Source organism: Sphaeramia orbicularis, chromosome 16, assembly GCF_902148855.1.
Source record: "Sphaeramia orbicularis chromosome 16, fSphaOr1.1, whole genome shotgun sequence".
In the NCBI taxonomy this organism is placed as follows: domain Eukaryota; kingdom Metazoa; phylum Chordata; class Actinopteri; order Kurtiformes; family Apogonidae; genus Sphaeramia; species Sphaeramia orbicularis.
This window is the reverse complement of record NC_043972.1, coordinates 33804249-33816202: the sequence shown is the minus strand read 5'-3', so window position 1 is coordinate 33816202 and position 11954 is coordinate 33804249. Positions and strand designations below refer to the sequence as shown.

Here is an 11954-nt window from a genome sequence, read left to right as displayed (position 1 = left end):
CACAGGGTGGCCTACGAACATGACGACAGTCCTGCCAGCATGATTAAAAACATGTCTGTATCTATGACAGTCTTGCTGTTTGTGGGTCTATTTTCGACAGCCACCTGTTAATGACATTAAGTAAGGGTGAAGGAGGAGCCTGTGTTTATATGAGAGGGCATTTTACAGCAACACAGTAAACTGGAGAAGAGAGTAAAAATCTGGCTCATAGACAGAGCGAAAGTGAAACGGGGTCACAGAAAGAGAATGAGAGTGAGACATGTAGAGGCAAAATACACACAGAGGGAAAAGAAAATGAAAGTAGGATAAAAAGGTAAAGACAAATGGAGATGAAAAAAAGAAGGAGTGCAGCCCTCGCTGAACAGAGTCCAGAGAAATTTTGTAGACTGAGACTAGTGGAAATGTTTTCTCGTGGCCCAGCCTGTGCTTGGCTCTTCAACAGTTTAGGTTACATACGTGGCACGGCGAGAGAGAGGCCAACCCCAGCAGGAGCAGCCAGCCACACTCAATCAGGGAGGGGCAAAGGGAGAGAGAGAGGGGGACAGAGGGGGACAGAGGGGAGGCGGGGGAGGGACTGTGATGCAAAGTAGAAGTGAGTCGGGGACAGAGAGAGACAGAACAGGAGAGAATCAGGGAAAAGGGACAAAACAGGCTGTAGGCTGTGACAGGAACATGAACACCTACAATGTCCAAAAAGTCCTTTTTCCTTTTTTGGAGAAACTACTTCAGGCTGTAACTGGTGCAGTTTGCAGATGGACTCTCTGAAAGAGGAAACATGTTGGGCACATGACAACCATGATGAATGGTTTCATCTGGAGGTCGGCTATCTGTTTTAATGCACATATGTGTCCATTCTTTAAAACGACTTGGCTTCTAATTATGCAGCAGTTCTCTGCTCCTCTATCATATGAGATTGATAGAAAGTGTCCGCAGATGGTCTGAGGCCATCAATAATCTACAGTGCGCCGATATGAACAACCTCGTCTGCACATCACTCAAGAGCCTCTGTCGTCAGCACTGATTTATGCTTCAACACACATGTACAGTGTGCCCCTTATACTGTATGCATGCATGCACCCATAAGCACAGAGGCAACACTTGTGCATATTAACATCTGCACACTTAACTTAGTGTACTTGTTTCAAATGAACAGGAAGAAAGTGAGAGAAATACAATTAAATAATCATCTGTTGTAATCTATGTTTAGTATCTCCATCAAAATCTGTGCTCAAGATTATCTTTAATGCTGACCAACTGTACTTTTGCCTATTTTCAAATGCACTTAAGATGTGATTTTTTTGTGTGTGTCTTTGGCCTCTTGGAGCTCATTATTCCTTTTGTAAATTCTTTGTTTCTGTGGAAACTGTTGGATAAATACAACCACAACAAGGGAGGCATTACAGCTAAAGACAGACATTTCACAAGAATTAAATACTAGAAAATGCAAGTGACACACATGGTATTACTATGGTATTTTTTAAACAGAGATGGAGGATATAAAGGCTTTACCTTTGTCCTGATGGCAGCAACTCAAATACAGTCTTTTCTATGATGGTCATGATTCTCAGAATATTAATGTATCAAATTCCTAATTGCCAGACCTGCTATACGGCTGACAGTTGTGCTAAGTGGCATTGAACTTGACATCCATTTATGTCCTTGACATTTCTGATGTGACGTCCTTTTACACTTGTTTACGGTCTTGCAGTTGGATGCGCTGTGACACGTGTACACAGAGCTCTGCATCCATCCCATACGTCCATGTTGTACTCTCCCTCTGCTGCAGTGTTCTATCTTTGTGAATGAAGATCAATGGGGAGGCACTGCCCAGAATGACAATGACCATCATCTGAGGTCTACATTCGCCACTAGAGGGAGATAATATATTTACCATCAACACTGCAGCATCAGGCCTGAGGAGGGGACTGCTAATAACACACAATAGGTCTCATGTAGAGCAGTCAGAATCTCCTGATCCATAATGGAGGCAGGGTCAATTTTACATTTCCCCCCTATGTGGTCATGGCTTCAGTAGCCTGGGTAGCTGTGTTTTTATCTGTGCCCTGAGGGAGCATGGGAGTGTTGCATCAGAGGCTCTGCTGCTGGGTTTTGTGCAGTGGGGTGCAGCGATGCAGATGGAGATGGGCAGCAGAGAGCTGACACAGGACATTATTTCATGTCAGAGATTTGTTGCTTTTCTGTAAATGTTTAACAGGACGTCCCCACTGAATAAGTCCCTGGTGGACACGGGTTTTATTGCTGTTGACCAAGACTGTTCACATGTGGACCAAATAGAATAATAGAAAAAACCCTCTCTTGATTCCTGGGGGGTTGTAACACTGCAAATATAAATGCTGATTAAACACCATAATGATTTGCCTGCAAAGAGGTGTGAGTGATACCATACAGATGTCAAATTACATGGTAAATGTGATGAGGTAACTTATCTGTGAAACAGCTCCATCGTTTGGGCATTACCATTAACTGCACAGCCTGATAGATTACACCATCAACTGAATGACAGTGGCTGCACGTGACTTCAGTCTACTCCATCTCCATAATTAACAGTGAATGTCATCAGTCAGTGCTGTAGTGAGGTGGGTGGATGTGGGTTTGCATAGAACAGGAGGCATGAAGAAAGAAGGGATCATGTAAATTCAGTTTTTAATCAACATTTGAAAACAAATAGGACAAATGAAAGACTGTTTATGCGTTTATAAACTAGCGGTGGGTTTTAGGGTTTTAATTCACTTAAGAAATCACATTTGTTTCAGAGGAAAAAAAAATTAAAAGACACAGTGCCACTGAAAAAGCAAATTTAAGAAAGTAAGGAGTAACGTCTCAAAAGTGTTATCGCTGAAACAATTGCTCTTCAGTAACCCAGAGATATCAAATGAATGCTTCGCCCTTTGCTCCTACAGTGTGAACTTGTGGTCCTCAGAGAAAAAAGGGCAGAAGATGAGACTAGAGTAAAGCAGCTTTCATGTAGCATAGTATACGAAGTATACATGGACAGTATTTAACTCACAATTTAGGATTAATGAAAACCCTGACAGCCATATAACAGAAAAGTTATTCAATCTCTAAACTAAAATGTGGTTTTATTTGCGAGCTAAAATAGTAATTCTTTATGTCTGCAGGCTTGAATTATTTGCCAAATTCAAATGTTTTAAAGGAACTCTTTTCTTCTTTTGTGCTTTGACTTTGTATGTGGCTTTTGTAAATCGGGCTATGACTTTACAGATCAGACCTACTTTGTGTGGTTTGGATTTTTACTCTGTAGTATACTGCCCTTCACAGTGAGCTGTACAACAAGAGTCAAGGGTATTAGTCACGTGTTTATTTGGTCTTGTAAAAGAGGTGAGACGTTGCACAGAAAAACAACTGGGTCCAACACATCTTACATCCCCAATTTGCTGGGATATTAGGTAAATGAAAACACAAGATAGTGACATCTATGCACGTAGAAGACATCAGTGATAAAGGGGCGAGCCAAATTTCTTTCCTTTGTAAATTGACATGAAATAACATTAAGGCTTATTGGTAAGGAAAGATGAATCCCTATCAAATACCAATCTGTTTGCCTCTTCATATTTTCCTTTTTTTTTCTTAGATTTATTCCGGGCTTAACTGCAGAGACAAAACAATCTCATTGGTCACAAGCTGCTCACAAAAGATGGACGTGAAAAAAAAAAAAAAAAAAAAAAAAACAGAAAATAGAAAAAATTTACTGAAAATGTTCTTTTCTGCTGTTCATGTTATTCTGAGGGTGATGGTACAGCTCAGATCAGTGAAGCCACACACAGGATTGAAACAGTAACAATTGACATTCAGATAGAGTCCAATTAGACAACAGATTCTCTAACAATCATCCTGAGGGGGGCAGTAGTCTGACACAAATGAAGGAAAAAAAGAAAAGAGTCTAAAGATTTAAAGAGAAAAAAAAATCCAAAACTGAGGAGTCTCTTCTTGTCTTTCTAAAGATGATGATGAGAAAACTGAAGTGGATGTTACAGCTACTGTGTATCTACATTAGATGGTCAAACAAAAATGCCCTCATCTTCCTCTCTATCTCCCCCACAACCATCTCCCTTTGACAAACACTCCTGTTTTTTCTCAATCCTTCTTCTCAAAATAGTCCAGTTAGTTCCCTACTGCAACTCCCTCCTAATGTACTTAAAACAGGCTACCTCCATTTAAATACAAACCTTAAAGTGTGGCACCCCCCTCCCACCCAAATGACATCCCTGTGTCACAAAGTATAAAAATTGCTGACCCCACCCTGGACCCATTATTACACACATTTCTCAAAAATCTTTGTTGCCCCCTCCCATTTACACCCCCACCACAAAGCTCACCCTCTTTGTTTTGACTGAATGGAAACCATCTCTCTTTTCCCCCATTATTTCTGTATCAACTGTGAGAAATTTCATGTAGATCTCAAATAACTGGATATCACTGACACTATTAGCTGATTATACTTCCAGATCCACATGAAACATTGCTCTGTTAAAACAACCCAGGGGCTGATTTGGAAATGGGCAGTGTACACCCCCTCCCTCCCTCCCCTCTTCTTTTCACACCTTCTCTACCAGAAATCCCGGCGGTGATATGCGTCTGGATCGCAGTATTTGGTCACCACCACCCTATTGGCAAACTTCCTTCCTGTGAGCCCCTGCATGGCTTTCTGAGAGTCAAAAACTGACGTGAACTCCACAAAGATCTGCAGAAAAGTTTAAAGAACAAAACAGAATAAATATCAGAATGATGAAAGAGGCATAATATATTTTAAAATTATTTATAGTAAAAATTACTTTACGACAGGGCAGAGTTTGGTTAGTGGATATAGACAGTTTGTACCTTGCCAGTCCCAGGGACTTCCAGGCCATCTACAGGTCGAGGTATCTCAATGCTCTTGACTTGGCCATACTTGCTACACTCGTCCCTGACATCCTCCACAATCTCTTCATATTCTTCATCATCCAGCAGCTCCTCTGGGGCCACCATGTTCATCAGACACAGCACCTCAGTGGGCAGACCACCCATCTGGGTCACTGAGCTGTTCAGACCTGGCACCTGCAGTGTCACTGGGGTCTGGTTGATGCTCGTCTGGAAGAAGAAAACACAGGTTAGAACAAGGTTGTTTAGGTTTTACAACATACAATCATTTCTCACCCTGCTCTGGTCTAGGTTCAGTATATAATATTTCATTGGCCTCTAATGACACTCACACTCTCCTACAGTGGTTGCAAAAAACATGAAAGGCTTGTGTCTGTGTCTCTTCTGGACTTTTTTGCCCACACTCTGCTGATTAAAAAACCTCATTTGAGGGTGATTATACTCTCATAAAAATGTTAGTGCGTGTATTTTTTCAATTCAGTTGTTATTACATACTCCTAAATCCCCCCCCAATCTTACACACAACAATACACTTTAATACTTAATACTACGACAAAACCACTAAAATAATTTAAAGCGTAGTGGATGTGTAGTTTATGAACTTTAATGAAAGTTGTGTTTTTAATTTCATGAGTTTTAGCACAATGCTGCACAGCACTGAGACCATGCAGAACTGGCGCACAAGGTCTGTGCAGATGTCAATAGCAGATGACATTACAAAGTCACTTAAAGCCTCAAAATGAACACATAATGTATTTAACATTTGTTCTTGTTTCCAGTGTGTCTGACAAGTATAACAGGAAATTAGTGCAGTATATCTAATCAGCTATTCTTCATTCATTTGAACCACCCTACATGAGCATCCTAACTCCCACCAGGTCCTGGACACTCACCAGAGTGGCGTTCTTGGATCCCACACTGGCTCTTTGCACCAGGAGCTTCTTGTCTCCCAGCTGCATGCCGTTCAGTCCAGCAATAGCCTGTAAAGTTGTAGAAAATTTTAGATCATACTTCTTAAAAACCAATGTAATCATTGACGGTTGTACTAGGTGTATAGTGTTTGGGGAACTTCTATTTAAAACTCTTCAATCAATCAAAATGGGTCATACTGTTACCTGGTCATTAAGGTTGACATCAACATATTCACAAAAGGCATATCCCTTGGATAGGCCTGTGGCGCTGTCCTTCACCAGGTTGAAGGCCTTCAGGGGGCCGAATGACGTCAACAGCTCCTTCACCTGAGACAAAACAGTCACTTCAAAGTCAGTGATTTACGGACCATTACAGTATTTGACAGGTTTTAACCTTCATGATCTAATTTTAAATCAATGAGTGCTTTGCCTCAGAGATACTACCAGAGGACATGTGCACTAAATACCCAAAGACCCCAACCAAGTCCATGAATACTTGAAATGCTTCATTTGAATTTCACGTTTTTTAATCACTATGTGACTAAGTATAAGGTAGTAAATTACAAGCTCAGTCTCTGGTGCTTTTTTGGCATCAGTTCAGAAGTTACCTTTCAGCCTATTGTAATTCAAGTGGTCTGAGGTAACAAGACTTTTGCTCTTGGTTCTGTAGAAACCATGTGATGCAGAATTTTGTCTAATCACTGGTGATTTTTGAGAGGTAGTGAGGGAAAATGTGTGTGAAATATTTTATCATCAAATGCAACTCCACTCTTCAACTCTAGCTTGTGACAGAAGCAACATGACAACATCCTTAACCATGACAGTTTATAGCAGCAAAGTGTGTCACATCATCTTTTACTACAATGTCTGGATTTGATAACGAGGAGAGCTATAGAAAGAAGGTGTGCATTTTAAAAATATTGGTGTTTTCATCCCTGATTCCTGCCTCCTGCACCTTTAATGAACTATAAAGTGGAATTTGGGTGCTTCCCATAACAGATCTGCCAAGAACATCAGCTGTATCTGAAAGTACTGACCTGGTCATCATTCAGGTAGTTGGGCAAACCGCCAATGAAGAGCTTGTGAGCCGAGTCAGGCACGACTGTTGACACCACTCCTTCACAAGACACAAAGATATCAATGAGGCGCTTAACTGGAGAAGCACCAACAGTGGAAATCACAGTTTCCTTAACAACTATAGCACCAGTATTCAAGTTAGAAAATAAATATTGTAATCTATATACCAGGAACATAGACACTGGGGTTTTCACTCATGCCAGGCAGGGGCTGGTAATCATGTGGGCGGCGGATCTTGAGACTCTGGCCTTGAAAGATGATGCCATCAAATGCCATGGCCTGTGTTGTTTCATCCACTGAACGGAACTACACAGAAAAAGCACAACAGGTAATTAAACTTATTCAAAAACTGATTCATATATTAAATAATAATGTGCTATCTTACCTCAAGGAAGGCAAAGTTCTTGTCCTGGTTTATCTGTACTGCAAGGACAGGGTTACCAGGGGCCTGAGTAAGACCACCCAAACGCATCTGGGCATTGAAGAAGTCCATCATAGACTCCTAAACGGAAAGGAAAGAAAACATTACGAGAGTGAGTATTTAATGTTGAAATTATTAACTACACAAGGACAGAACAGATATTTAGATTTTGTTAAAATCAAAATATATTCGGTTTCTCACCTCTGTGATACCAAAAGGGATGTTGCCCACGTAGAGTCGACGAGCCTGGCGGGTCATCTGACTGCCCACCACAGGTACAGGAGTGGGAGTAACAGCCAGCCCATCTGGAGTCATTGTCGGCAGGAGGGCTGTGGCTGGAATCTGGCCTGCAGCTGGAGAGCAAAAGATGGATTAGATTTAACAAACCAATTAATTGTAATACATTGTTGTGCATACTTCAGACATTAGTAAAGGTGAACTTACTTTAACTACTTCAGTAAAACACAGGGGAAAAAATCCCCTCTGAAAATAGAATGTTTGTTGACAAGCAATCAACTCAGAAAACAGACATTTACCCTGCATGGCTTTGTACTGCATGGGGGTGATGTGTTCGAAACCAGGTGGGGGGACATCCCAGTACTTCTTCACCTTCTTCTTCTTCTCACGATGTGGTGAACGGCTATTGGAGGAAGAAGAGATGTGAAAATCAAGTATTAATACTGAATATTATTGTCTCATTGGCTAAGCAATAAATTCCTGGGTATACTGGTAGACCATGTCTTTAAAAACATGGCTTAAGGTCAGAGGCTTACATATAGCTTGGCTATATGCATTCAAACTCAGTTCTCCAGTAACTGAATATTTCATTATATATACTCCATTTAGTCAATTAGCCCAGCTACCATCTAGTATAAATTTTTATTCAGGTTTTATTATTTATTACTGTTCTTAATCTGAAAATAAAGCAGTTGGGCTGATTGAACTAGGGGGGAATGTATATGAAATATTGTGCTGTGAAAAGCTGAGTATAAATGCATTTACACTTGACCTCAACTGCACATTAAACATGTCATTTCTCGAGGTGATTTGCATCACAAATTTTAAAACCTACATCGTGATGAAAGAATGGGACAGGAGAGATAAACATCCAATCCAGGTAGATATTTACAGAGTATACACATAGTACATAGGATGAGAGGGAGGTCATTAAATTGCTGTTGTTGCAATAATGGACAAACCGACTTTGTGTTAGTTTGCTGTATTACCTTCCAGCATTGTCCTGGGGGTAGCTGGATGGTGAGCTGAAATGACATTGGAAGGGTTTCACATTTCTCTCAAAATCATTACATTCACCATATTTCCATTTCATAACCACACCACCTAAATTTCTATGAACCTAACTTAATCTGAACATTTGTATTTCTAAAAGTGTAGAGTCTCCTTGAGTTCAGAAGACACCACATATTGTTAATGAGTTTCACAGCTGACATGCAACACTGCTGGTGAACTGCAAATGAAAGGTAAACAAAAGGAGTACATGACAGCTGTAGATTAGAGCAGTGTTTCCCAACCACTGTGCCGCGATACATAAGTGTGCCATGGGAGATTATCCAGTTTCACCTGATTGGTACTGTAAGCGAGTGGCATGATATAGATATGTATGACTCCATGCGCCAATGATCCACTCCGCAACAACAGTTTCCCTTTGCAAAGTGAAAATGAAAGTGAACCAGCGCCGATGCAGTGTGTTCTGTTAATAAAGCCCCCCTCACTAGTGATGCGCGGATCAGCAGGTTACCCACAGGACCCTTGATTCGGGTTGGGGGGGGGTATGCCTCTATTATATGGATCTCAATCCATAAGCCAGGGCTTTGTCCGAGGGGTCGCTGACATACCCCTCTCAGCTTTCACGTTCCAAATGCCCCACATCTTTCTTCAATTCCTGCAAAAATATCAGCTTTGTGTTCAACTGAACAGGCCTAGGTTTCATACTGAGTAAGTGAATTGAGACTAGATGTGCATTATATTTCAATAAATATACTTTTAGTGACATTTTTGTTTGGTGGTGTGCCTTGTGATTTTTCTAAAGTAAAATATGCACTGCGGCTCAAATAGGTTGGGAAACGCTGGATTAGAGGATCAGATTTAAGGGGACAGAAAAAACAAGCAACAAAAAGAACTAGAACAGATCACACTCACATCCAAAAAGAAGAAGAGACCTGAAAGCTTTACTTAAGTCCAAGAAAGAATGCATTTAAGCTAACCAAATCCAGAAGAAGTGCAGATTCACATTATTGAGTCAGTGCATATCAGCAAACATAATACATAAATTTAAATAGGGGTAGGATTAAATATAAGCAAGTGTACATAATATATTACTTCCTATATGTTATGTTATTGATACACACACGCCAAACACTGGTATTGACTTTTTTTTTTCATGGAATTTGTGATGAAGAGACACTAAGCTGAGACTCCATGCATTTTTGTGTACATTTCAAGACAGTTGTCAAATTCTCTAAAAGTTATACCACATTGCTGTTAATACATTGACAACACATGTTTTTTCATCTATATGTTTAGATTGATTTAAACAGATATAATACTGCATTACAAATTACTATTTCAATGGATCCAGTACCACAGAATGGCTTAATTGTGATACCATCATTATCCTGAGCAAAATATGCAAGTTACACTGTGACACAGCAAATAGGTTTTTACAAATTTTATATAAAGTTAGATTTTCAGCTCAACCCCACCGAGGCTGAAATAAAATGATGGTTGTTTTTTGATTACAGCTGAATCTTCTATGTGCATACACTTGAGTTTGATGTGTATAACAGACACGTACACAGTGGGTGAATACGTAGTAGGAGACTGGTTGGAGGCCAAGACAAAGTCAAGGCTGTAAAGAACACTTATGTGGCAAAACCTTGTATGTGCAAGCCCCAAAGGGGAAAAAGCAGATACTGTTCATAACCGTTGTACATTTGTGTTTGCCATTTATGTCCTGAGGCAGGGATATGAGAGAGTGTGACACAGAAGTTTTTACAACTTGCTGTAGCTGTATGAAAGTACTGACCTGCGTCTGTGCCTGCGCTCCTTACTGTCTCCACGGCGGTCCCTGCTGCGTCTATCCCTGTCTCTGCTCCTTCTTTTCCTCTCTCTGCTGCGGCTGCGGGAAGAAGAGCGGCGGTGGTGGCGGTTCTCTTTGTCTCTTTCCGCTACAAGGATAAGCATGACAGTTAAGTCAGAGTTAATAGTATATGAATAGAATAATAAATGTAGCTTACCACATGGAAGTTTACGACTCAGGGATTCAGAAATATTCTTAAGATAAATGACTGTAGACCTCAATCCAATACCACTTAACAACCCATAAGTTTAAAAGTAGTTTGCAAGAAAGTAATCTATGTTTGTTGGCCAAGGGTATTGTGACCCTTGTGTGTTTGCAGCACATGAGCTTTATAGACAGACCTTCATATTGGTCAACTTGTCCACCACTAGGTGCAATGTAAATCTGGGTTAAAGAGAGCTTAATGTGAAATGAGGATAGTAGCTGTGGTGGGTGGCATTGCAAATTCGCTCTCAGAATTCTGAAAGGGCATCCTTGGGTTGGATAAAGTGAATGAAGAAAAATAAATGTGGAGTCATATAGATTACAGAGTATGGATGTCATACCGTCTGTCTGGTCAGCTGGTACTAGCAGGAGCAATACTATGACACAGACTACTCCTGTCTAGAGAAACGATGCAAGATACCGCTAAAAGCTAAATACAGCAGCTGCCCTTATGAATTACATAAACAGTCCGACAGAAATGACTGAGGGGATACAGCACAGCTACTCCGTCTACGAGAGGGATCGCGATGGATATGCCTACAATGTGTTCCAGTACATAGACAGAACCACGCCTATCTATCATGATGGCATCAACTCAAACATACAACAACACTAAAAAATATTTTTGTCCTTATTTACCTTGTTTGTTTTCAGAAAGCTGTCGTTCAAATTCGTCGAAGTCCGACATCTCTGTGGGCTGGAGGTTGCTGCGCTCTCCGCGACTGCGTTGTTCAGTTGACGGTGGCTAGCTTAAGCTAGCAACAAAGTGAACACTTTTAAAAACAAGTGTTTCGCTAATACAACTAAACTATATAACCGTTAATTTGCAAGCCACTTAATAACAAAATTACCAAAAAACGCCCACCAGCGCACACATTAGCTGTGTGATATTTATTTACAACGTAACAGACAGAATCATTGAGAAAGAAAACGTGTTCGCACTGGTTAGCCTGCTAATGTTAGCTAACTAGCTTGTAGCAAAGTCCAGAAGAATGGGCCTGCTGCTCGAGACACAAGAGTAGAGCTCGTTAGCTAACTAGCTTGAGCGATAGCCGAATGAATGAGACTCTTTTTCAAGCCAAATGCAAACCCCGGTGGCTCGCTTGCCCACAGAGTGCAGTTACTTGGCTTTATAAGCCAAATACGTACGCTTGTGAACGTTTTAAGGCTAGTGAAACAATAAAGATTTCGGTATGCCCGCTTTTTTGCTCCGTCTCCCAGGTACTCCGTGACACCGGAAGTTGATGAAAAGTGGCTTCCGGTGAATAAAAAAGTCTGTCACGGTCATGGGTCATAAGAACACCTCCTACTCTAAACGGTATAATATTTAACTTAGTATTGT

General features: G+C 40.7%; 1 protein-coding gene across 2 annotated transcripts; it reads right to left on the bottom strand.

The window, feature by feature from the left end:
* Window positions 1-2647: 2647 nt before the first annotated feature.
* Window positions 2648-11871, bottom strand: u2af2a (U2 small nuclear RNA auxiliary factor 2a). Of its 2 annotated transcripts, XM_030157912.1 has the most exons (12): window positions 11252-11871; window positions 10355-10496; window positions 8535-8570; window positions 7845-7948; window positions 7510-7661; window positions 7273-7389; window positions 7055-7193; window positions 6848-6927; window positions 6015-6137; window positions 5793-5879; window positions 4861-5109; window positions 2648-4723 (listed from the first exon to the last, which is right to left on the bottom strand). In XM_030157912.1, exons 1-12 carry the CDS (start codon window positions 11298-11300, stop codon window positions 4589-4591), a joined length of 1413 nt encoding a protein of 470 aa, XP_030013772.1. In that variant the 5' UTR covers window positions 11301-11871; the 3' UTR covers window positions 2648-4588. The 2 variants fall into 2 exon arrangements, with proteins under 2 accessions (XP_030013772.1, XP_030013773.1); XM_030157913.1 differs by lacking the exon at window positions 8535-8570.
* Between the last annotated feature and the right edge of the window lie 83 nt (window positions 11872-11954).

Excerpts from the sequence above, each read along its gene's own strand:
- u2af2a (XM_030157912.1), bottom strand. The coding sequence starts at position 11,300 with ATGTCGGACTTCGACGAATTTGAACGACAGCTTTCTGAAAACAAACAA. Across the intron at positions 10,497-11,251 it reads GCTTTCTGAAAACAAACAAG|CGGAAAGAGACAAAGAGAAC; the intron begins GTAAATAAGGAC and ends TTATCCTTGTAG. Across the intron at positions 6,138-6,847 it reads ACTACCTGAATGATGACCAG|GTGAAGGAGCTGTTGACGTC; the intron begins GTCAGTACTTTC and ends GTTTTGTCTCAG.